This window comes from Mya arenaria, chromosome 9, assembly GCF_026914265.1.
Source record: "Mya arenaria isolate MELC-2E11 chromosome 9, ASM2691426v1".
NCBI classification, from domain to species: Eukaryota; Metazoa; Mollusca; class Bivalvia; order Myida; family Myidae; genus Mya; species Mya arenaria.
In genome coordinates, this window is record NC_069130.1 from 55,749,032 (window position 1) to 55,775,409 (window position 26,378).

Below are 26,378 nucleotides of genomic sequence, written 5' to 3' on the forward strand. Positions count from 1 at the left end.
ATACAATACATCAGTTGGCATTAGATTTTGTGAAAAAAGAACTGAAAAATACTAGATTAAAGGATGAAATAGCTCCCTTTGGAGTATATCTCAATGGGGGAATGAGTGATACATTGCAAAGAGAATTGAGATCTCTACTAACTAACTTGCGAGATGGAGTGGAGACGAGACGGTTTCGAGACAGATCAGCCCCAGAAACATTTTGTGAGGAATGTTTGGGTATTATCAGCAAAAACTTTTTGTTAAAATTTGATGATATCAAAAGCCAATATGACGGAGCATTTGTCTACCTGCCAAACCCTGGAGTGGAATTAGAAAAGCCTGTGGCATGTTTGGACTTTTCTTCTATGTACCCTTCGATTGGCATCTGTTATAATGTAGGTCAAGAAACGATGCTTTCGAAAGCAACCATTTTAAAAAACGGATTGCAGCCTGGTGACGACTATGAAACAGTAAACATATTTTCACGAGACGATTACAAAGCCGTAGACATTAAAAGTATTTCTAATGGGGAAGCTTCAAGAAATTTTGTCAATTTCATGACGCCTAAACATGCAAAATCTATACTCTGTCAGGTTTGGAAAGATCTTCTCACAAAACGGATGTACTATAAGAGTAAAATTGGGACATTCGCCAAAGAGGAGGACAACAAACGAGTGAAAGAAATCAGCGACACATACAAAATTATTGCTAATTCACTTTACGGTCTTTTTCCAAACATGGGACATTGGAAAATTAGTGCCGCTGTCACTTCTGTAGGCCGCCAACATATTCAGAGTGTGGCTGCAGACATAAACAAAACTCACAGAAGCACAACTGTCTACGGAGATACTGATTCTGTCATGTTTCATTTTAATTATTCATCCCAAGAGCTTTGTAACATGTACCAAAGTGGCGAATTGCATTCTCTTGGTTGGATCAATGAGGGAGACAATGAAGAAATAAACAAGTATTCTGCAGATCATTACAAGCAGGGATGCATAATTACAGCTGCTATTTCAAAGCACATAGCGCATAAATTGAACCAGAGTTTTGTGGAAGAACCTGATAAAGCAATTTACAAACCACCTAGTAAGCTTGAGCACGAAAAGGTGATGTTGCCATTTGCTATATACCAGCAAAAGCATTACTTTGCTAGAATAATGGATACAACTGTAGAGAAAGAGTCATTCATAACGAAGGGTCTCGAGTACAAAAAACGGACGGTCTTGCAAGCAACTTACGAAGTCGAGAGTATGATGTTCAAAGATCTCTTACATCGAAATCCATGTACATGGAACACTTACAAACTCTGTCACGAAATAATATCGGATCTTATTACAGGGAAAATTGACTTAAACAAAATATCTTCTCGCAAGAAGATAACAGTTACCGGTTACAAACTCGAGAGTGATAAGAAAGACGCGGGTGTTCAGTTATTCAAGCGTATGAAGGCCAGAGGAGAAATTGTAGAGACGGGAGGTTTGGAAAAGATCAGTTTACGAGTCGTAAAAGTAGAAAACCAGGAGGATAAATCGAGGGTCAAGTACGAAACAATAGAGTTTCTTCAGAAAAAGCAACGTCTCGGGGAAGACCTTCAACTGAACAAAAAAGAAATTTCAAAACAGATCCTAAACGAAGTCATCAAAATCATGAAAGTCCTTCATCCGACGCAAACATTTGCCGAATTTCAAAATTTGAGGCATTTAAAAATTTCAGCTCAGCTACCGAGTTCAGAAATGTTTTCTAATTTCAAACGACCAGAGGAAGACAAAAAGAAGCATTTACCAATTATACAAAATAGAAAGGTCACAATGAATGATACACTTCTCAATCACTTTGACGTTGCTGCTAAGTTGAAGGCTAGGAAAAGAAAAGGAGACTCTTTGAAAGGCCAGTCGAAACAAAAAAAGTTAAAACAGACCGTGCTGCAGTTCTCTAGCTTGTAAATTCTAATATTTGTTGACAACGTGATTGTATTTATGAACAATAAAAATGATTATAGCACTGTTTGTGATTTCGATTTTCATTCAACTTTCATTTGGTGGGAATTGTATCTGTTCGTTATATTGTAGTGAAGAAAATACAGTCGGTTTTGAATACAATGGACGTTGCTACTACATGCGTCATAAAATAGACCTAGCTGACTATAGATCTTCACCAGTTACTGAATTTCGCAATGAAACTGTATTACACTTATTCCAAATAGCTGCTGGGGAGTTCCGAGATAAATTTAATGTTAGTGTTGTATCGGTTCACTTTAAGAAGATGCAAAGACTAGGGGTACTGGGAAAACACTTTTATTTACCTTCTTATGACTTAAACCTTGTTCGATCTGCTGCAATAGATCTGCAGTCTAAAATCATATTTGATGAATATCCATATGTTGGCGTATTGACTTCGTATTCAAAATTCTACCACACTAATCGGTTCTTTAGATTAACATAATTCAATAACGAATCTGAAATGAGAAGTAATTAATTTCATTTTTTTCATCAGTTAACAGGTATGAACAGATCACTGGAGTTTAAACAAAATGCCGTAAATATCTTGGCCGAAAGTAAACGTTCTGTTGGATCAGTTGCGAGGGAACTGGGCATTCCACGAACAACTCTCTCATCATGGGTGAGCAAAGCAAATACACCACCGAAGCATGAACTTATTTCGGGTCTGGAAAAGTATATATTTGAAAGAATTCAATGTGAAATGAGCAATAGTCAACAAATGACAAATTCAAAAATAAAAGAGATCGCACTGCTTACTGCTAATGTGTTAAACATTAAAACGTTTTCTGCATCAAGATCCTGGATTCAAAGATTTCGACAAAAGTATGCAGATCTTCTTGAAAATAAACACAAGGATCATTTCTGTGTTCTGTGTAAAACAAACGATCATTTAATGGTGAAAGGGCACAAATGTGGACACTATTTTTGTTGCGAATCATGTCTCATGACATATCTTCAACATGTTGATAGTACAGAAAATAAACTGTTTCGCTGTCTGGTGTGTAACAGGCGAGATGTCGATATTCTAGGTGCTTTACCAAGTTTTGTTATAACAAAATCATAAATGTTTCAGTTTCTCATTATTTATTGACAAAAGTTTGTATAACTATGCATGTTGATCGTACTTTTTCATAAAAATATGTCATCCTTCAGTAATGCGCAATCAAACCGATGCGATATGGGCTATGTTTATCGTTACACGCAAGTGAAACATATATTTGTCAGCAATAAATGTTTTGAATATCAAATAATACGATGCATGCTAGGGATTCCGAATAGCCTTCTGAGGAAATTGGAAATGAAACACGGCGATGATCGCGACAGTATAGGGTCCGATGTTTTTGACATCTGGTATCCAGTCGCCAACCGATTTTGTAGTAACCAGACGCTAGGTCAACTGCTTGCCTTCGCTTGCTGGGTTTCGTTTCACAGAGATATTTTTCAACAGTTTAGAGATACATTGCATTTAAATTTGCATTCAATCATTCACGATGAAGACCTCTTATGGGCAGTGTCAGAGGATATCAGAAAACATTTGAAGAAAAGGTTCCGTGGGAAAAAACAATATAAAGCATAATCGACATTTTTTTAATAAAATAAACATGACGTTTTATTGTAACTGCTGTCTTCAAAAACATCAGATAACGGACTTGTCACAATACAATTTTTCAGAAGCTGAACAAGCCATGGTAGCAAAAAGTATTGCAGACAAAACCGAAGTATGTTTTTTTTTGCGAAAGACATATTGCGACAGAACATAAAAAAATGTGTAATGTCATTTCAAAATTTGTGAACAATATAACAAAAACATTAAACAGTTATTCTCTGTATGGCGATTCTCTCCGACATTCAATCAGACACGACATTACTTCACTCCAAAATGAAATGAAAATAAAATATGACACTTAAACAGTATTTTTGTTTTGTCGATATTATTAATGATTTGATGTCTTATATACACCATCGTCATCCTTCTCAGAAAATCAGCAAATTGACATTTGACTAAGCCCAATATATCTTTGCGACAAATAGGGCATTGACTGTTGGCGTGAGCACACTGTGGACAAGTTACAATATGCCCACAAGGAAGGAAGATCACATCGGCAAGACATTCAAGACAAATTTTGCAATTTTGCTTATCCTTCAGATTTTGATTTTCTTCTTGCAATGCTTCTAGATCAGTTTCTAGCCCATTTGATGGACTATCTTGGGATTGTTCAGTTACACAGCAAGAACCAGAACCAGCAGTATAGTTTATCGCCATACTTGGATCGTCTTCCATCTCCATCAGAATTGACATAAGATCGCTCGCTTGAAACTGCGAATTCGGACCTTCTCTTTCACTGTATATTCTAGCAGCTATGCGTATCCAATCCATGTGGTAACCAAACTCGGCCGCTGCTTCCATGGCTGTTTCTTGGCGTGAAATTGATGATTCCTGTTCATCGGATTGGTTTACCTTTTCCTTTTGTTTTGATATGGATGGCTGTTCACCCAGCCTTGCTTTTTCAACGTAATCTTTTCCTTTACAAATAACGATATGCGGACACGTTGGAAACCATCTCGCATGTTCATACATCGGATCATCACCGATCTCCCAATGTTTTAGACCACCGCCGCAATAGTAACAACGGACAGCATCGCCCACACCTGAGTATACTAGGCCAGCAGATACTAACTCGTTCACGTCAATGTGACTAGCATCTGGCCACGGTGTTGATGATTCTGTGAAGGATTCCAATCGTTTTGTTGGTATTGCATAGTTTGGAAATTTTGGCTTCGTGGTGAAGATGCCCAGTGATGTAGGTGTTACCTTACTTGCCATATTTGCTTACTTATTTCGTAAAGTGTTCATTGACATCAGATATAGTTTAAAATGATTTCATTATATTTGTGATCACGTGATTTTATATTTTGCGTATAAAGGGGACTGAAACAGAACTCCAGTCATCATTTACGTCTCAAACTCGAGCCAATATGTCGTCTCTGTTTACTCGTATAAGTAAAGGTCATTTTCTGGGAAAGGGTGGAAATGGAAAGGTGTTTGAGGCACATAGCAAGAACGGTGACAAGCAGCTTGTCGTAAAACAAGGTCGGTGGTGGAGTCAACATTGCGAAACCCCGCCAGAGATAGCTAACACTTGCCTTATGCAACAGATGGGCGTACGAGGTATCAACCACATGGTCGATTGTGAGATTTACCATGACAAGACCAAAAATGGAGCGAGCAATTACAGCGTGGTATTTGAAAGAATGCCAATGGACCTATTTACCTATGTGGAAAAGTTTGATATCCCTGAGCCTGTGGTGAAAGACATTATGTGGCAAATCATTTTGATTCTTTGTGAAATGGACAGCAAGTGCCAATTGATGCACATGGACATGAAACCAGAGAATGTGTTGATCGATCCAGACACCATAGAAGTTCGCCTATGTGATTTAGAGTTTTGCGTGCCAACTGATGACGAGTGCATATCTTTGAAATCATATGAAGTTTCCACACCTGCCTATCGTGCTCCTGAGAGACAGTTCAAGGTATGCTTCCCTCGTAAGTCTACAGTCTGGTCACTGGGTATAATGGCCTATGAGATGTTACACGATGATGTTCCGTGGGAATCGTACGTCATTGAAAAAGGAGCTGCGCTTAAGTTTGGGACCAATGTTTCGGAACAGTATATCAACTTTGTCTTGGCATGCCTAGAGCCCATCCCCAGTGAAAGACCTGAAGTCTCAGCTCTACTACAACATCAATGGTTGTGTGACTGACGCCTCAAGATAGATGTATTTTGTGATAGTACCTTTCTGATTTCAAACATATTAAACATAGCGTTGAAACTACAACTTCTTTTTATCTTTATTGTTCATGATAATTGTTCAGCAATTGTTCTCGAAAAAGCAAGCTTTCTTTTACAGCTAACTTTATCGCGGAAATTCGACAGAGCAATCTTTTTCAGCTAACTTTAACGTAGAAAATCGACTGAGCTTTAATTGTTAGCTAACTTTATCGTGGAAATGCGCCCAAGCTTTCTTTTACAGCTAACTTTATCGTGGAAATGCGCAAAAGCTTTAATTTTTAGCTAACTTTATCGTGGAAATGCGCAAAAGCTTTAATTTCTAGCTAACTTTATCGTGGAAATGCGCAAAAGCTTAATACAACCCGATATCGGCGATGAGTGCGTTTAGTCCCACGAGGGTGAAAATGAAAATGACGAATGTGAAAATTGAGAATGAAAATTGAGAATGAAAATTGAGAATGAAAATTGAGAATGAGAATGAAAATTGAGAATGAAAATTGAGAATGAAAATTGAGAATGAAAATTGAGAATGAAATGAAATTGAAAATGAAAATTGAGAATGAAAATTGAAAATGAAAATTGAAAATCATCTGAGAAAAAAATGAGCGTCTTGGTATCAGATACAAAAACAAAGTAATTTATTTCAAGTTTTTATTTTTTATTTTGTGAAACAAGATAATTGTCACAATCAATCGAAAACTTTCTTCAACCACGTCAGGGTTAGCCGGCCAAGATTGCAAGATTTTCAAATCGGTGGAAGAAACATGACAAACAATAGTTTCTCATTCGCACTTTTGGTGGCGTTCCATCAGCCTTACAATCATTACAGTACCACACATATCGAAAACAGTTTTGGCAGTAGCCAGCTGGAGGGAAAATGTTCAAAAGATCATGTCGTTGACAAGGTTCTAACGTAAAGACTCCAGCACAACACAATTGGCATTCCCAACAGAATCTTTTGAAATAATCATTGTACTGTAGTCCAGCAAACCCAGCGATGTCAGTATATCGTTTTGCCATAGTAAGTGAAGTGTGAATAGTACAGTCACTACTGTATGTTTAAATAGTTTGAAGTACTCTAAAAAGCGTATACATTATTTCTCGAACTTGCATTCAACAACTTTGCAAACCAATGTTAGAAATTTGAGCTAACTAGCGTATTGCGGCTGTCTACAGCATAGCTGTGTGAATCAGAACTGGTAGTGTTTGAGTGATTAGCACAGTTCACCTTTACCGGAAAATGAAATAAACAGAAAGCAAAAATACAAATAATTGTTTATGATTTATTCATAAGATATTTTCCAACAATAGCCGATCCACAAATGTGACATTCGCTGCTGGTAATGGAGCATGACTGACAAGATAAATGTCCACATGGGATAAACACAATACACTTTTTGTTTGTAACACAACTTGTACAAATGTTTTTTTCGTCGATTTGTCGTTGCAACTCTGCTTCCCTGCTGAGAAGATTGCGCAAAAGGGATGTTAGTGGGTTTGTTTTACGCAAGATCTTGGATACCGATCGGATTTTGGATAAAATGTCAATTTCTTTCTCCCTGCCACAACGTTCTGATATTTTGTTCAACTCAATTTTGTAGTTTTTGAAGTCACGTTTAATTTCTCTGGCTAGTGGTAAAACTCTATTTCTTTTGTCTTGCTCGCTCATCTTGCTAGGAGGTTTTTCTGAAGAAGCTATCTTATGAAGTGATTTTACACTTTTACGAATTAATGGCAAAAGTTTTCTTAAGACGCCAGATACGTGTTTGCTGTTATTTACTACGATAGTTTTCATGTACAACACCTGAGTTTCACTGTGTTCCATACGATCTGCCAAATTGCTTATTAAGCTTAAAGTTGTGTTTGACATGTTTGATATCAAATGAATGAATGGATTAAATAATTGATGAATGAAACTCGAGTAATAAGAGCTTGAAATTATAATGCAATGAAAACACTGATTCGTTTTGTTTTCAACAATGATCATCATAATCTCATTTCATTGGATAAACACTTGTGCATTATAAAAGTTTAATCGTGTGATATAAAAGCTCATATTCTATATTATGGGTATTCCTTAGCTGCAATACGTAGAGAGATGGCTAACGAATATAGATATAGCACATCTATTCCCCAGTATGAGAACAAGACAAACACACTACTTCAGAAATATCTCAAGTACTGTTCGAAAAATGTACCAACTCATGTTCGTACAAGTTTGACAAAGGAACTCGAATACCTTGGACAATGTTCGAAAGTACAGACAATCAACAATATGAATATGGTCGTTATGGCACATAGAAGGCAGAAAATAACATTAGAAAGAGAAATCAAATTTCTAAAACAAGAAGGCCAGCATTCTTCTAAAGCGATTCGAAAAACACAGCATCTGCTTAGAGAGCACAAGCGACACATACGGAAACTAAAGGGAATTCTTCAACGAGTCACAAATGAAGTAGTCAAAAGCGATTTGAGCATCCCAGTTTGCAGAAGGGATTTGAACACCCCAGTTTGCAAGAAGGATTCGAACATCCCAGTTTGTAGAAGGGATTTGAGTTACCATTCCGATACTGATGATACTGGTGATAATGATGAGACACTGTCTGTGGCAATGAATTGGGGTGACGAACTTTTTGACCAGCCACCGAACGAAGAAACCCCCAGCGTATAACTTTTGAAAAATGTTCTGTTTCAATGAAACGCAAATTATGTAACGATTTCAAAATAAAACCTTTCATACCACTTATTTTTGCTTCTCGTTCTTTGATTATTATTTTGTCATACAAATTGTTGAATAACACATCGATAAATGGAAAATACCCGAAGACTAAAATCACAGCCTTTGATTTGAAAATAAAATAAAATCTGAACATGAAGTTATGTATCAGCAACTAAACAAATTTTCCAATATACTTAAGTTACAGTTATCATACGTTCCCAAATTGTTTATTTTGAAAACAATAACGTTTTACGAGATATTTTTCATCTACTAAAAACCAGTATCTCATTCTTCTTAAAGGGAGGTAATAGCATTAATAACACCGTGAAGAAACAAAATTGAAAACAAGTACAGAGGAATATATTTTACAATTTATTCATAAATTTGATATTTTCCGATAACAACAGTTCGGCAAAAATAGCATTTACTAGTTTTGATTGAACATGCATGACAAGTCAAATGGCCACAAGGCGTAAACACAATACACTTTTTGTCCGTAACACAAATTTGACAAATGTTTTTTTCATCGTTTTGTAGTTGCAACTCTTGTCGCGTTTCTTCTTTCATGCTGAGGTGATGCCAGAGAAGGTCTCCTAGTGTGGTGGTCTTTCGAAATATCTTGGATACTAATCGCATGTCAGCCAAAATGTTAACTTCTTTCTCCCTACCACAGCGCTGTGAAATGTTGTTCAAGTCTGTTTTTAAATTTTTCAAGTCATTTTTTAGCTTTTGAACCTGTGACAATAGGTCTCCGGTCTTCTGTTTCGGTTTACACATCTTGTTTGGAGGTTTAATGGAAATCGCTGTATTTTGCAATATTTTCACACATTTGTGAAGTAGTGAAAGAAATTTTCTTAGCACGTCCAAAGTGCGCTTGCTACTTCGCGTACTAATGAATATCTTTATTTGCTGCAAGTCAGATTCACAGTGTTTTACACGATCTGCCAAATTGCTAATTAAGCTTAACGTTGTATCTGACATGTTTGACTTCAACTCAAGAATGAATAAATGACTGAGAAGTGAAGATTATAAGAGCTTGAAATTATAATGCAAAGGAAACATGAGTTTTTTTTCTTATGTTTGAAGATTTTGAAAAATATGAGATGAAATTTAAAAATTGCTTTCACGTGAAAGTGAAGTGAGCTTTGCAGTTTGAAGCATTTCAAAAGACGAAAGTCTTCATGATGCTTAAATTTTGTTTCACTCAATCGTTGCATAACTATTGAAATTTCTGATCTACAACTAATGCTTCTAATTTCAGTTTATGTTTTATTCAAAATGTAAGCAGATAACAAAGTACAAACATGCATAGTATTCATAACATTGCAAACATATCAATATACATAATTATACACAATTGTTTTCATGAAATCAAACACAAGCAAATGTTTACAATTGTTATAATGTCAAACATTCAATGTGAAAAGTATTTTTGTTATGCAATGTGGTCACTCCCTGTTTTTCATCCAGACTTGTGACTGGCATTGGTCAGGTTACCCACGGCATCAGCGAGATCGGAAAATGGTAACTCTGAGCCAGAAACCTATTTTCCTAGTGTCATACACTACGCAAAATCAGCACCCATTAGAGGCCTTCCAGGCGACCTTCTACAATTTGTTACACCTATAATGTAGAGTGCTGGACTACTCGGGTGTAACAAACGGGGTATTGCTGACTCGTTGTAGGCACAACGCCGAACTTATGATCTCGGATACATGAATGGCTATACTGAAGCAAGAATCGAGTGCTACAGCCGCATAGATCGATCAGTGAACGATTGGAAATATGCGATCAACTTCAAGTACCCAAAACCACAAGCTAGGCTCGAAAACTCGTAGACTTATTTCTCTTTTGATCTAAGAGAAGGCTACAGAGTTCACTTTCAAACACACCTCTTAAGCACAAAGAGGCATATTTGCTCGCTTTACTTGCAGGCAGGAAATGCTAACTTTAATCTCAGAAAGCATTTCCTTTTATGTATCGCAACTTCTGAGCAAAGAAGCGATTGAAGTTTGAATTTTGAATTTTGAAAAAAACTGAGGCAACGCTAAAGGCAGTTACTCGACAGGGCACACTTAGGAATAAGCATCCGATTGCTTGTGTTTTCCTCTCTCTTTGTAAAGACTGTGTGGAGTGTCGGACCACAGCGATACATCGAGGTTGCCACTCCCTATTTTTCATTGCCTGTAGCGCGACATGATGACCATGAGCGGTTCCTAGTATTGGTACTGTACATCACCTTACACCAATACTAAGCTGGTCTAACGACACCTCCATACTCATGGTAGCCTCTCAAATTTTACTTTTACCAAAATGTTTTTGCGAAGTTGACAAAATCATTGCATTGCATCCAAGACCGTAGCATATTGAGCAATGAGAAACAAATCTCGTCGAAGCTATACTTCTATGCTCATGCTACCAGACGCAAATAACAAATCACTTGCCAAAATCGCTTTTTGTATATGATCTAATGGCTATCACAGAGAATGATCGTATTCGTCAGGCGATGTCAAAGTGATCGACAACATGAGCTGGCCAGACTCAAGAGCGAAAAACTATGAGGTATCGCGACATACGGTTCTCATGTTCAAACCAGAAGGTCAAAAAACCTCTCAGATATTTTCTCTGTATCTCTGATGCACCAAGTTCATAGTGCGAGGAGAAATCTGAGAAGTTCAAACCCACTTTGGGCTCCCAGCAGACTAACAGCACTTCTGAGCTAAGAGCTTGCTACTGGAATGACGAATATTGAAAAATGTGGAGCTTATATACCCGATGGCCAAAATTAATGCGCATCGCATTATAATTGTGCATAAATGGTTAGGACTATTTTTTTTACCGTTTTTATTTATACGCTCATATGAAATAGTTCCAGAATTATCACTTGATTCCGCATTATTATTGTACAAATGGCTCGAGATTTTGAAATCTGTGAATGAAGTAGTTTTTCTATGAAGATTATGTGAAATCAGTTTCAGCAAAATATCATTTTTTTCAAGTTTCATGGACTTGGTGGAATTTGTGCATATAGCTTATGATTGTGAGATCTGTGAGATTTGCTGCAAATGTCGATTTGTTGAATTTGATCATTATGAAGATTTTATTTTTTTCATGAAATCTTGTTGTGAACGCCAGTTTCAGTAAAATATCAATTTTTTCATGTTTCATGGACTTGGTGTTTTTTGTGCATATAGCTTATGATTGTGAGATCTGAGAGATTTGCTGCAAATGTCGATTTGTTGAATTTGAACATTATGAAGATTTTATTTTTTTCATGAAATCTTGTGTGAAAGCCAGTTTCAGTAAATATCAATTTTTTCATGTTTCATGGACTTGGTGTTTTTTGTGCATATAGGCTTATGATTGTGAGATCTTGAGAGATTTGCTGCAATTGTAGATTTGTTGAATTTGAACATTATGAAGATTTTATTTTTTTCATGAAATCTTGTGTGAACGCCAGTTTCAGTAAGATACCAATTTTTCATGTTTCATGAACTTGGTGTTTTTTGTGCATATAGCTTATGATTGTGAGATCTGTGAGATTTGCTGCAAATGTTGATTTGTTGAATTTGATCATTATGAAGATTTTATTTTTTTCATGAAATCTTGTGTGAACGCCAGTTTCAGTAAAATATCAATTTTTCATGTTTCATGGACTTGGTGTTTTTTGTGCATATAGCTTATGATTGTGAGATCTGTGAGATTTGCTGCAAATGTTGATTTGTTGAATATGATTGTGAGATTTGTAATTTTTTGAGATATTTGCATGAGCCTATAATTTTTTCAACATTATGAAGATTTTATTTTTTTCATGAAATCTTGTGTGAACGCCAGTTTCAGTAAGATACCAATTTTTCATGTTTCATGGACTTGATGCTGCATTTTTGTGCATATAGCTTATGATTGTGAGATTTGTAATTTTTTGAGAGATTTGCATGTGCCTATAATTTTTTCAACATTATGAAGATTTGATTTTTTACATGAAAATCTTGTGTGAACGCCAGCCTCCGAAAGATATCAATTTTTCATGTATCATGGACTTGATGCTGCATTTTTGTGCATATGGCTTATGATTGTGAGATCTGTAATTTTTTGAGAGATATGCATGTGCCTATAATTTTTTGAAAGATTTGCATGAGCCTATAATTTTTTGAATAAATGAAGCCTATAATTTTCAACACTATGAAGATTTGATTTTTTTCATGAGATCTTGTGTGAACGCCAGCCTCAGAAAGATATCAATTTTTCATGTTTCATCGACTTAGCTGCATTTTTTGTGCATATGGCTTATGATTGTGAGATTTGTAATTTTTGAGAGATTTGCATGAGCCTATAATTTTTTGAATAAATGAAACCTATAATTTTCAACACTATGAAGATTTGATTTTTTTTTCATGAGATCTTGTGTGAACGCCAGTTTCAGTAAGATATCAATTTTTTCAAGTTTCATGGACTTGGTGTTTTTTGTGCATATAGCTTATGATTGTGAGATTTGTAATTTTTGAGAGGTTTGCATGAGCCTATAATTTTTTGAAAGATTTGCATGAGCCTATAATTTTTTGAATAAATGAAGCCTATAATTTTTTTTTGGAATCTTGAGATCACGCGTTAATTTCTAGATTTTCGACAATATGAAGATTTTAAATTTTTTCTCATGAAAACTGGTATGAACGCTAGTTTCAGAGCACAAATGTTGAAGGTATGGCTTATGATTGTGAGATTTGTAATTTTTTTGAGAGATTTGTATGAGCCTATAATTTTTCAACAATATGAAGATTTGATTTTTTTCATGAGACATTGTGTGAACGCCAGTCTCAGAAAGATATCAATTTTTCATGTTCATGGACTTAGCTGCATGTTTTGTGCATATGGCTTATGATTGTGAAATCTGTGAGATTTGCATGTGCCTATATTTTTTGAAAGATTTGCATGAGCCTATAATTTTTGGGTAAATGAAGCCTATAATTTTTTTTTGAAATCTTGAGATCACGCGTTAATTTCTAGATTTTCAACAATATGAAGATTTTATTTTTTTTCTCATGAAAACTGGTGTGAACGCTAGTTTCAGAGCACAAATGTTGAAGGTTTTGAAATCTGAGTGTTTGAGTGAGTTTTATGAAGCCTATAATTTTTGAAGAATGTAGCCTATAGTTCGATTTTTGAAATCTTGAGATCCAACGAAAAATCTAGATTTTCAAAATATTCGAATGTTCAGACCATAGAATTGTCATTCAGAGTTCTTATGATGTATGATTGTTGATATCATGAAGATTTTAACTTTTTCGTGAAATCTTGTGTGAACGCCAGTGTCAGTAAATTATCAATTTTTCAGGTTTCATGGACGGGGTCCACATTATTGAAATTTGTATTTTTTTTGAAGGAGTTGCATGAGCCTATAATTTTGAATAAATGGAGCCTATAATTTTTTTATGAAATCTTTAGATCCCTCGTTAATTTCTAGATTATGAACATTATGAAGATTTGATTTTTTTTCATGAAGTATTGTGTGAAATAAAGCCTATAGTTCGTTTTTTGAAATCTTGAGAACTCTCGTCAACTTCTAGATTTTCACAATTTTTCACAATTTCGATGCATATTTTTTTGTTGAGAGCATGAAATTATAATTCAGAGTTGCATTATTTTTGTACATATGGCTAATGATTGTGATATCTCAATTGTTTGAAAATAAAAAAGCTTTTTCATACAATCTCATGGTTGATTTTTTTAAATTTCAACACAGCAGAATTTGTGAATTTGCTGTTCATGTTTTGCATTATTTTTGTACATCTGAGTATTTTTTTTGAAAAATGAAAAATGTTGCAGATAAAATGTTGAAATGTTGAATGTTTGTGTGATATGTGTATTTCGAGCCATTTTTTTGAAGTATAACGCCAGTGGCTGTTATCTTCAAGCATTAACAGGGAAACCTAATTTTCATCGTAACCCTATTATGTGGTCCTAACCTAGTTTTATTTGTTCACAAATTTGAAAATAAAGGCAACGCCAAAGGCAGTTACTCGACAAGGCACACTTAGGAAGAAGCATCCGATTGCCTATATTTCCCCTCTCATTGTAAAGACTGTGTGGAGTGTCGGACCACGCGATACAAAGAGGTTGCCCCTCCCTATTTTCATTGCCTGTAGCGTGACATGGTGAACATGAGCGGTTCCTAGTATTGGCACTGTACACCACCTTACACCAATACTAAGCTGGTCTAACGACACCTCCATACTCATGCTAGCCTTTAAATTACTTTTGCCAAATCATTTTGCTGAACGAAAACATTGCCACATATCAATGTTCGGTCGTTCAAGAGGAATATTTGTGATGAATGAAGTTTTGCACTTCGAAACCAAACTAAGAATGCAATGAGCCTAGTACATTCACAACGCATCTACATTCTAACATTTTTTTTAAAAAGTGCTTGATCTTGCAATATTGATTTCAATTTTCATTCAAGCTGAACTTTATAGACATTGACAAAACAACAGGCTTGCATCTTAAACCGCCGCATAAAGGACAGCGAGAAACGAATCTCGTCGACCCATGCTGGCACGAGCAAACAAATCATTTTGTCAACAGCATTTCACAACGCATCTACATTCTAACATATTTTTTTTTAAAAAGTGCTTGATCTTGCAATATTGATTTCAATTTTCATTCAAGCTGTACTTTATAGACATTGACAAAACAACAGGCTTGCATCTTAAACCGCCGCATAAAGGACAGCGAGAAACGAATCTCGTCGACCCATGCTGGCACGAGCAAACAAATCATTTTGTCAACAGCATTTCACAAAAATGAAACATTTTAAAATGCAGTGCAAATTTTGCTCTTGTGCACACTATCAAAATGTTTACCATTTTACCAATATGACAAGACCAAAGCTTAATAAATTTATGAATTACAAGCAGCATTACTGCTAAAATTTTGTTCAATCACAAATGTTCCTCGGTTTCAGCCGTGACCAAGTCTGGCTGTTTCTCATAAAAAAATATAGTGAAAAACCGTTTGACTGTGGTTTCATTGAAAAAAATCGACAGACCAAAATGTAACCAATTTTATGAAAAAAATGTGTTATCTTTCGTGAACAATACTTTGGATGGCCAAAAAAAATAACAACAGTACTCACAATAGCAAACAAGACCCGCGTTACTGGGGTAAGCAAGACAGCACAAACATTAAAAGCAAACAGATAAATCAGTATTTCTCCATTTAAATTTCATTTTCGAAATGATTTACTGTATGATAAATTTTCAATGTTCATGTAAAACACGAAATACAAGTGTTGGAGAATTACTGATAAACAAAAAGCAACGGTACAAAGCACATATAATACAAACAATATTTTAAAACGAACAAGTGTGGATAGGTATCTTTTTTCAAATAAACAATGACATTTCAAATGGATCGACGAATTCTGTCTGCTGTCTTCTGTCGGATCCCCTGTGTATGGCATCTCATCTGAAAAAATGAAATGAAACGTGTAAAAGACGAAACATTCATACATACAATAGCACATTAATGTTTACTCTGGTAAATTTTGGTTTCATTTATAACATTGGACTTGCAGTGAGTTGTAAATGCTTAGTCTTAAAACATATTAACCTTTATCTCAGTTTTGATTTACAAATGACAGAGCAGTACACTAACAACGTGCTTAAAATTATGATTTTTTTGACAACTTTTCATTTTTTTCAAAATTTTTGACTTTGGATTTTCACCATAGCGCATTCGCGTTTTAGCTATATACCTACCAAAGCGCATTTGCGTTTAAGCGATGTAGTTTTTTCACGCTGAGTACCCCCCTTATGAAACTTTTTTTTACATTGAATTTAGAACGATTTAGTTGACTCACAAAATTAGGCACACAAAGTGACGATGTACAAGTATTTTGGGGTGACGAGCTTTTTGGTTCGCTCGCCCGACCAAACAAAAACACTTTTAGTATATATATAAGTCTTTTTGTTTGGCCGGGCGAGGTAACCAAAAAGCTCGTCACCCTAAATTATTTGTACATCGTCACCTGGTTTGCTTAAAGTTGTGAGTCGATTTGTCATAAGAGAGTAAAATGTATGATAAGATGCTTAGCATCTTCAAATAATTTGACATTCATCTTTTGGTTTGACAAATAAAATGAGTAAAATTTATGATAAACTGTTTAGCATCTGTAAATAATTTGACATTCATCTTTTGGTTTACAAATAATAGAGTGAAATGTATGACAAATGCTAAATATCATGAATCGATTCAAGACATGACATTTAGCATTTGGTTTGACAAATAATAAAGTGAAATGTATGATAAACTGCTTAGCATCTGTAAATAATTTGACGTTCATCTTTTGGTTTGACAAATAATAGAGTGAAATGTTTGATAAATGCTCAGTATCATGAATCGATTTGATATTCATCAATTTGTTTTACTAATGAACAAATAATGTCATATGGTTTGACAAAAAAGTAGATTGAAATACCATTCATTTGTGATGTTTTACACTTGTGAAATGCAGATCGAATGCATTATTTTTGTGCATATTTAATATGTAACGCATACTTAATATCATTACAAAACTTGAAACCTACAGCAATTTATGATCTGTACAATGGAGAGACTTAACCGCAAAATTAAAAGAATTGCCATTCTTGAGGCTAGACTTGCTGTACTCAAAACAGAGTTACAGTCAGAACTGGAGCAGCTGAACAATTCCAATGACATGACAATGAACTATGGTTCAAAAACATTATCACCTGTACAAACTGAGGTTGAAGACTGGGGTGACTGCGTAAGGACTTCAGAAATCATCAGCGAGGAGGACTGGGAATCTGAAGCAAACAGGCAGCCCTTCACTCTTGGTGGGACATTCTGCAAAACGAGAAAATCTACAAACTGGGAAAACAGATGCCCTGTTTGTTTCTCAAAAAACTGTGGACATAAAGTGAACAGATGTTTGTTCAGAGAAGCCGCAACTCAGTGATTTATATTCTACATTATGTTGTATGTACCATATAATACTGGATGAACAAGTTCAAAAACTTTTTATCATATACTACTGGATGAACAAGTTAAAAAATAAATAAGCACTTTGTATTTTACCTCGTGTTGTTTTACTTCAATGTCCCGAAACCATTTAAACGAACAACTTCCACTGAGGTCAGACCAGCCATACAGAGCTGAAAAAACAAAACATTTCTGTTGAAAAATGAAAACATCAATGAGTGAGTAAAATAAGAACAATACTGTTCAATTTGTTTGCCACCAAAAACATGAATCTTAAATGATCTTGTTTTCCCTGCCAGATGATATACAATAAAACTTAACAATATAAGCTTTAACTCACTAATTTTCATTTACTAAATATGAACACTGGCTAATTAACTTCTATTAAGTCTTTGACCACCAAAGAATATTTGCAGTGAGTTGTAAATGCTTAGTCTCAAAACATATTAAACCATTCTTTCAGTTTTCATTTACAAATGATAGAGCAGAACACTAACAATGTGCTTAAAATTATGATTTATTTGACAACTTTTCAATTTTTTCAAAATTTTTGACTTTGGATTTTCACCATAGCGCATTCGTTTTTTAGCTATATACTTACCAAAGCGCATTTGCGTTTAAGCGATGTAGTTTTTTCACACTGAGTACCCCCCCTTATGAAACTTTTTTTTACATTGAATTTAGAACGATTTAGTTGACTCACAAAATTAGGCACACAAAGTGACGATGTACAAGTATTTTGGGGACGAGCTTTTTGGTTCGCTCGCCCGGCCAAACTAAAACACTTTTAGTATATATATAAGTCTTTTTTTGGCCGGGCGAGGTAACCAAAAAGCTCGTCACCCTAAATGATTTGTACATCGTCACCTGGTTTGCTTAAATTTGTGAGTCGATTTGTCATAAAAAGTAAAATGTATGATAAATGCTTAGCATCTTCAAATAATTTGACGTTCATCTTTTGGTTTGACAAATAAAATGAGTAAAATTTATGATAAACTGCTGAGCATGTGTAAATAATTTGACATTCATCTTTCGGTTTGACAAATAATATAGTGAAATGTATGACACATGCTAAATATCATGAATGGATTTGACACTTAGCATTTGGTTTGACAACTGAAAGAGTGAAATGTATGACAAATGCTAAATGTCATGAATCTGACACATAGCTGTAATTTTGCTACCATAATGTGAAATAAGTACAAAGAGCAAAATCAAATCATGTTGGTTCAGTGTTTCAGTAAATTAAAGTACCAAGATGAGTTAACTTTACTGTTCATTGTAATTTGAGATTTGTTTCTGATGAAATTTGGTGAAATTACTTACTTGTTATTGACAGAGCAGAACACACTGCATATTGGGTGAGCTTCAGGTTATATAGGCTAGGTTACTCCTCACAACTCTGAACAAAACATTTTATCAACAAAACTGCACATATTGCTTGTTAGTTTTTTACTTTTTTCATTCCATTAAAAGCATGGCTAAGTGCACATTTCATCCACATCAACAATGTTGAAATAATCCTGAAAACAAAATACTTCCTACACATACAAAAACAGAAACAGAAAAACTGTTCACATGCAGAAGGTATTATGTTCCCAACATTTCTTATCATTCACAACAGGAACAAAATTATGCATTTATGGCATTGGTAGATATCAAACACAAACTGAAAATTTATCTAATAGCAGTTCAATGTAATAAATCAAACACAGTGTCTGTTATTAGATAAATTATCAGTTTATAAAAATTATTCCAAGCATATTTCCAAACAGACTAAGCACTGAGATTATGATATGACAGTTCAATTCATGGAATTAATTTTCAGCGATTTTACTTACTTGTAAATGTACTTTCTTGGGTACTGCCTTCAACCATTTTGATCACCAGCTTTCTGACACACAGGACGACTGCATCTGAACTGCCGTCTCTGGTTTAAAAAAAATAATTTTCAACATATTTTTCAAACAAAGAAATAGAAGAAGATATTTATCAATCTTGCATGATTTGTCATTTCTTATTTCTGTCAGTTTGGTCCCTAAACAAAGTTAAAATCATTCAAAATATGACATAAACAAGACAAGAGATATGAATTAACACTGCTTACTATGTTTTTCAACATATCTAGCCGAGAATTAAAGTTTCTAAAATCGGCTTCGAGAATGTTCGAAACATTCTAAAACGAGCTGGGAGCAATTTCTTTTGACATAAGTTTTTACGTAATTCAATGCACACATCGACAAAACTTGTTGGTAATATGATACATCATATATTTAGACACAATTTCTCATAAAACTTTTAAACATTCATGTCATACTTACCGCAGGAAAGCTGGAAATACGACCTTCACAATTTATTTTTCAAGATGGCCGACCAGCGCACAGCGAGAACTCTGCAATATGACGTCATACATATCACGTCATATCATTCCATGAATTGCATTATTTATTTATTTTTTTAAACTTTTACGAAAATAAAGAAAATACACTCATTAAAAATAATTTAAAATTATCTTAATCATGTATTATGTATCGTTTTATGAAATTAAACAATAGGAAAAAAAAGTTTGTTCATTTTCAGAAAAACGAAATCGAAAGTAGAAATATTTTCTGAAATTGGAAATGTTTAAAACCTCGTAAAATCATTTATATCTCTTGTATATGCATAAACCCGGCTTGATTCAATCGCGAACACATTATAGAAACTATAACTACCAAGGTCGTACCTTCAAACACAGAAAATATCCCAAATTTTACACACAAAGAGTATTGTTTACATGGTTCAACCGTATCCAAGTGAATACGACAGACAACACTTTCCCTTATAATAATCAGCTGAGAGCTGCTGCTGAACGGTCAATTTTGTACTGAAAATCGTAACATTATTCTGTGATTGTTTTACTTTATTTCATGTTTTATTTTGCTTAAGTATCGTACTTTGTAGCATTTTACGATACATTCTGTGTATCTTTGAGGAGTTATGCATAGCGATTTGCACATATATATATGACCATATGACCATTACTCGTTTGATAACTATGAGCAAGCATAGTTGTTCTTGAAGCTTAAGTGATTCCAACTAGATTACTATAGATAAACACAATAAAACACGAACAGTTCATACATTTTATTTTGTTACTAATCATTGTCTGTTCATCACTCAATTTATTGTTAACAACGTTTTGGCACAAACTGTCTCCCACGCCTGGCGAAGAACTGGCGAAGTGCTTCGTGATTCTCATTTTTCTCACTGTTGTCGCTGGTGCTGAGATCTTCAACGCTTGTAACAGCACATTTTGTCAACACTCGACAAGTCTTCTTGCAGCAAACACATCAAACAGGGGTACAGTTCAGGGCACTGATGGCTTGGGGCTCTCTGTTCTGCTTTCTGTTCAGCCTCTCCGTTTTTGAAACAAATCAAACACGGATATAGTTTCGGACACGTGTGGATTTCAATTGCCATATTGATGTTTGCATTCAATTGCACACTGTCCATGTTTTTCTGTTTTGCATCAGACCTTCTGAGCAACTTCTTCAAACACGTTTTGATGATTTTCTTGATTCCCATAATTTGTATATATACTAGATCAGTAGGTTTTGACAAGTATGACATGAGAAGAAAAGATAAGTTTATATATGAAACTATATTCGTTCCACTCATTGCATTATTTTAAGCCATGGACCATGCAATCTACAATGCTAGGTACAGTGCTTGCTACTATGTTACTATGCTTCTATTTTCAATCGAGATAAAACAAACAATCAAATTGCATTTCAACGCATTTATTCAAAGTTAAAAACATCAAAACAATTGTTTGAACCTTTTCATTCGGAAAGCACTTAATGAAGTATCATCATGTTTGAGCGGATTGAAAACTAATGTCAATTCTTGTTTTCGCTCACAAAAATACTTGGTTCAATTTCGTCAATTTTTACTTCCTCGTCTACGGTCTCAATGTCTTCAAAATTATCACTATCAACAGTAACCGTCACAAACGCAGCAATTTCTCATATAACAAACTGCCCCGTCTGGGTTGTCATCTTGCATGGATTCGATTTCGCTCGATTTTTGTTCTTCAGCATCTCGCAAATAATCTTCTGCCATCTCCATCATTTTTCATATTCATTGATATCATCATGGGTTGCTGAGAAGAAGATTCGCTTTTTTGCTCGTTTTCACTGGTGTTCTCACAAGGCGTTGTTTGCTGTGTCGATGCTTGACTGGACTAATTGTTTGAGAATGTGTATGACAAGTAACAAATTTTCAGCCCTTATAATAAGAATAAAATAATTCACTAGTAAATCGCATTCCATGATATAAATCGAAAATAAAACTGACATTGAACTCGCTCACAATAGAAATATGACGGACATAAGCAACCTTAATTTACAAATTACCGGCTTCGTAGCGAGACTATGTATGGGTGATAACAAGCACGAGTCTACGTTCAAAGAAATCGTCTCAATACTTGACAATATCGAAAAAACATTTCTGCAAAACAAACTGGAAACGACCGAGTATCGCAAGAAATGTGGCGCACTACAGCAAAAGGTGTTTAGGTTGATCAGAGAGAACGATCGGTATAAGCAAACTCATGTGCACAACTCGAATACGGACGATAGTCAAACTATTGCAGGACGAAGTTACACGCTTGACATTGAATCTGTCACAGCTGACTGCGGAAAACAATCAGCTTAAGCAAAATAACACGGCATTGGAAGACGAAGTTTTGCGCTTGAAATCTCAAACAGACAACCTGCAATCCTTAGACGAAGCTGCCTGTATGGAACTATTCAACGAAAACACTCAAGATTTTTCATGAATTACTTTACTTCTGCCACTTACAAGTGAAGTATACGAAGTTCAATAAAAAGCAATTTCAAAACATTCGTTTTTTATGTTAATTTTGTTATCCTAAGTCTTAGAAACGCAAATTCAGTACGTTTTGCTTAAACTGTTCTCTTGCGCTTTGCTTGATTCTGGCCAGATAATCTTTCCTTCTGAGTTTCCCAATCTTTTTGTAGTAACGTTTAATGTTTCTTCTATTCATTTTTCGTGCCGGGTGTTTATCCAACACGCGGACAAAAGCCGTTGTATTTATCAAAAACAGCTTGGACACGCGGAATGTTCGAATGCACATTGTTTCATAACGAGCAAGCGATAGTCAATGTTACTGTAGCCACCGCACCAATGACAAGCTCTGAAACGTTTTCCGAGTCTCTTATCATACGAAATACATTTTGAGTTTTTTTACCGTTGTTGTGAGCCATACTTTATTTAAAAGGTTCAAAAATATTTCACTAATATAGTGTCAAGTCAATTTCATTCAGTTTATGTAATTCAAATGTTTTGACAACAGTAACATGGCAAGTCTTAACCGTTGGTGACACAATAAACTATTGTCTATATTTGCTGCGTTTACCACATTTACGAAAACACAAGACAAAGAATATTTCATTTTTTCATGTTTATTTTACAATTGAATCGTTATCTACAAAAACTTGAAACATCATAACACACTAAATGTCTCCAAAGTCCTGATACTCAGAGTCCCCAGGTTCATTGTTCATAAGTACGGTTTTATCGTTTCCACATATAGCCTATGTGCTTCAACAGAAAATCGTTTAGAATCTCAGGTTCAGCATAATCGTTTGAACTGTGTCTCAGTGCTGTCCTCGCTTCTTCCGTCTCACAATACTTGATCTCTCTGTACATTTCAACGCACCTCCTGATCTGGTCTGCCTCATATTTTGACTCCTGAATATTGTATATTTGTTCAAGTATTTTCGCAACTTTATCATGATCCAAAGGGGAAGCCGGCGAAGAATTTTCAAGATCATCGCTAAAATTCCATCCTCGATATCGTCATCATCTGAAAGGACAACAGCTGTAGCTTCATCTTTTCCTTCCCATGCCTTGAAACCTCTTCCTTATCGGCTAGCAGGTGGAGTAAGAACGTCTGCTTTTACTTTTACTGCGCTGAATTCTTTCTCATCCATGCTCACATCCATACAAGACTCTGCCGCATCTCGCAAATAGTCTTTTGCCATTGCTTGTAGTTTTTCGTCTTCAGTTGAGTAGTGCTGAGGAGATGATTTGCTTGACATGTTGTAGATTGTAGATTGTTTGTAACCAGTGCACAATTTGGAGACCTTATAATAGCAAAAAAATAATTCATCGATATTACTTTCATATGGTTTTATGTTCATTTATTTCAAATAGAAGCACATTGTAGCTTTTTGCATAAATATCAAACAAGATCCATACAGTCATTGTCCTTGTCAAACATACCAACTCTCATCGATTCGGTTTGCTGGGGGGAGGTATTGCTGTATTCTATTTTCTGTCTTTTTACAATGTTATCCATCTCACCATTTTCCACTTTTCTTTTCATTCCCGCATTGGAACTGGAATCGTTTAAATCCATCTGCGGTTTGAACATTTCATAATAATTCATGAACATTTCCTTATCCAACATATCAACACTCATCGATTCGGTTTGTTGCGGTAAGGTATTGCTGTTGTCTGATTTCTGTGTTTTTACGGTGTTAGCCAGCTCATCCATCTCACAGTTCATGGCATTGGAATCATTCAAATCCATCTTCTGTCTGTACAATTTACAGTCGTCGCACTGGCAGTTATCGATACAGTCATAATAATTCAATCTGAAAAGGATACAGTCATAATAATTCAATCTGAAAAACTTACAGTCGTCACACTGGCAGTTGTTTGTCATGATCTCTTTGCAGTTTGGTTTTGCCATGATCTCTTTGCAGTTTGGCTTTGCAGTCTTTTGCAATGTTTTGCAGTCTTTTGCTTTTATACCAATTAGAGCTTTCTTTGCATTACAAAAAGGCGAACATCAACACGTCACTTTTGAACTTTTCCCTTGTGCTTTTCTTAATGGTGGCGAGGTAATCATGCCTCATCTCTCTCAATAACCAGTCGTTAGTTTCTATTTTACCCAATTTCTTGTAGTATCGTTTCCTTTCCTTAATGTGTGCTAACGCAACTGGATGGTTCAACCAACAAGCAGGACAAGAGCCATTGTATTTATCGAAACAGCTTGGACACGCGGAATGTTCGAACACACAGTTTTTCATAACGAGTAGGAGATAGTCAATGTTACTGTAACCACCACACCACTCACAACATCGAAAACGTTTTCCGAATCTCTTATCATACGAATAGTTTGACGTGTTTGACATGTTTGACATGTTTGGATCTGTATCGGCTGTCATAGTGTATGTTTGTGTGTTTGTATCTTTCACAAAGTGTTAAATGTTTTGTAGCCACCACAAATAATGGAATACAGAAAACGGGGGGTGAAAATAAGGGGGGGGATTTTCAACAAGGGGGGGGGGGCCTTTTCTATCAGCCTATTTCCCCAAGTCCATTCCATTTCCATTTTCATTTTTCAAACATCAAAACAAAACTTCCCAGTTTGCTCTGTGTAAACGCGCAGTTGACTGTGGTTTGGTCCCATCCGATGTAGCCATTTAATGCCATCACAATAGAGCCTGTACTCTGCCTGTGATTTTCTTCCGACACATGGAACAATTTGACAGGATGTTGGCACACACTCTGCAGCAAAACAGATGCCCACAAGGCAAAAGTACCATGTCTACGAGACCGTCAAAACAAATTTTGCACTGTCTTCGTTCATCAAGGTTTGTGTCTTGTTCATGGTTTCAGATGGTTCGTGCTTTACATTCGTTTCGAGCAAAATGTTACAAATGTCATTGATTTCATAACTCTTTTCACTGCCGTATGTTCTGCGAAAGACCAGTTTGGCGTTACTAATATCCTCGATGCGAAACCCAAATTCAAGTAGGATTTTGTCAATATTTTGTTGTTCTGAAATGCATACCAGAGGTACATTTCTTGTTTCAAATCCAGCAGCAAAGGGACATTCTGGGCTGAAACGATAATGAACATTTGGGATTCGGTCTTCTGGCTTCCAGTCAGAAAAACATTTTCGACAAAACACACACTGAACGCGATCCCCAGTGTGTTGGTAAATGAATCCATTTTTTGCCAACTCTTCTTGACTTATCACAGATTTCCAATCTCTATACGTTTCGAGTCGTGCTGACTCGCTGAAAAATTGTCTGTAAAAGGGATCAGGATCATATGCATCGTCATCTTCTTCGTTAATAAGATCTTCAGATTCCATGTTATGTGTTAACTTACAATTGGGGAAAAAGCGTGCATGTTCATTTTCTGGACTTCTCCTCGCTCCCACGAGTGTAAATGATTTCCGCAAAAATAACAAGTTACTTCATCACGAAAACCGGTAAAAAACAATCCTGCTTTTGCCAAGTCAACTGGATCAATGAAATCGATCGACCAAGCACTATATGTTGCTAATCGAGCAGTGAAATTATCATATTCTTGATGTTTTGGAATCGATACTTGTTTGAAAGAATACTCCATTGTAACAAATGATACGTTCTGTTTATAGCCATATATATAGTGTTTTTTCTCTCTTCATCATCTGATAATGAGACAAAACCGAAATATCAGGTTTATTGGTTTATTATTTTTGAAAATCACAAACAATGGAAAAAACAACAAATTTGTGAATAATATCAAAGCCATGGAAATTTATCAGGGTATGAACCTCCTACTTTGCGTAGAGCAATGTGCTCTGCGAGTTGACTGATTGATTGAGGATAGTCAGGTTGTTGAGCCTTAAGCTTCCGTGATTCTTTATATGCTTTTTTCATATCGAGATATTGGTACAGATACTTCAATTGACACATACGATTGACAATCCATTCTGGAGTTTGTTCTTTGATTTCCCCTCTGATATACCTCTGACAGAGAGTACTGTCGTCTCGGAGCTCGAGGCCACTCTGAGATAAAAGATATCTCAGA

General features: G+C 35.4%; 1 protein-coding gene and 1 long non-coding RNA gene across 2 annotated transcripts; both read right to left on the reverse strand.

Moving 5' to 3' along the window:
* Positions 1-2,474: 2,474 nt before the first annotated feature.
* LOC128246197 (uncharacterized) lies at positions 2,475-25,674 on the reverse strand. Its single transcript, XM_052964386.1, has 10 exons — positions 25,369-25,674; positions 24,922-25,082; positions 23,794-24,163; positions 23,468-23,581; positions 20,691-20,815; positions 19,340-19,428; positions 17,595-17,671; positions 17,249-17,363; positions 4,043-4,709; positions 2,475-2,649 (listed from the first exon to the last, which is right to left on the reverse strand). The coding sequence occupies exons 1-10, from the start codon at positions 25,672-25,674 to the stop codon at positions 2,475-2,477; spliced, it is 2,199 nt and encodes a 732-aa protein (XP_052820346.1).
* LOC128245386 (uncharacterized) lies at positions 15,862-20,307 on the reverse strand. The gene is made up of 7 exons (XR_008263134.1): positions 20,224-20,307; positions 19,820-19,890; positions 19,340-19,428; positions 18,825-18,900; positions 17,595-17,671; positions 17,249-17,363; positions 15,862-15,962 (listed from the first exon to the last, which is right to left on the reverse strand). It is a non-coding gene; the product is annotated as an uncharacterized LOC128245386 (long non-coding RNA).
* Positions 25,675-26,378: the final 704 nt, after the last annotated feature.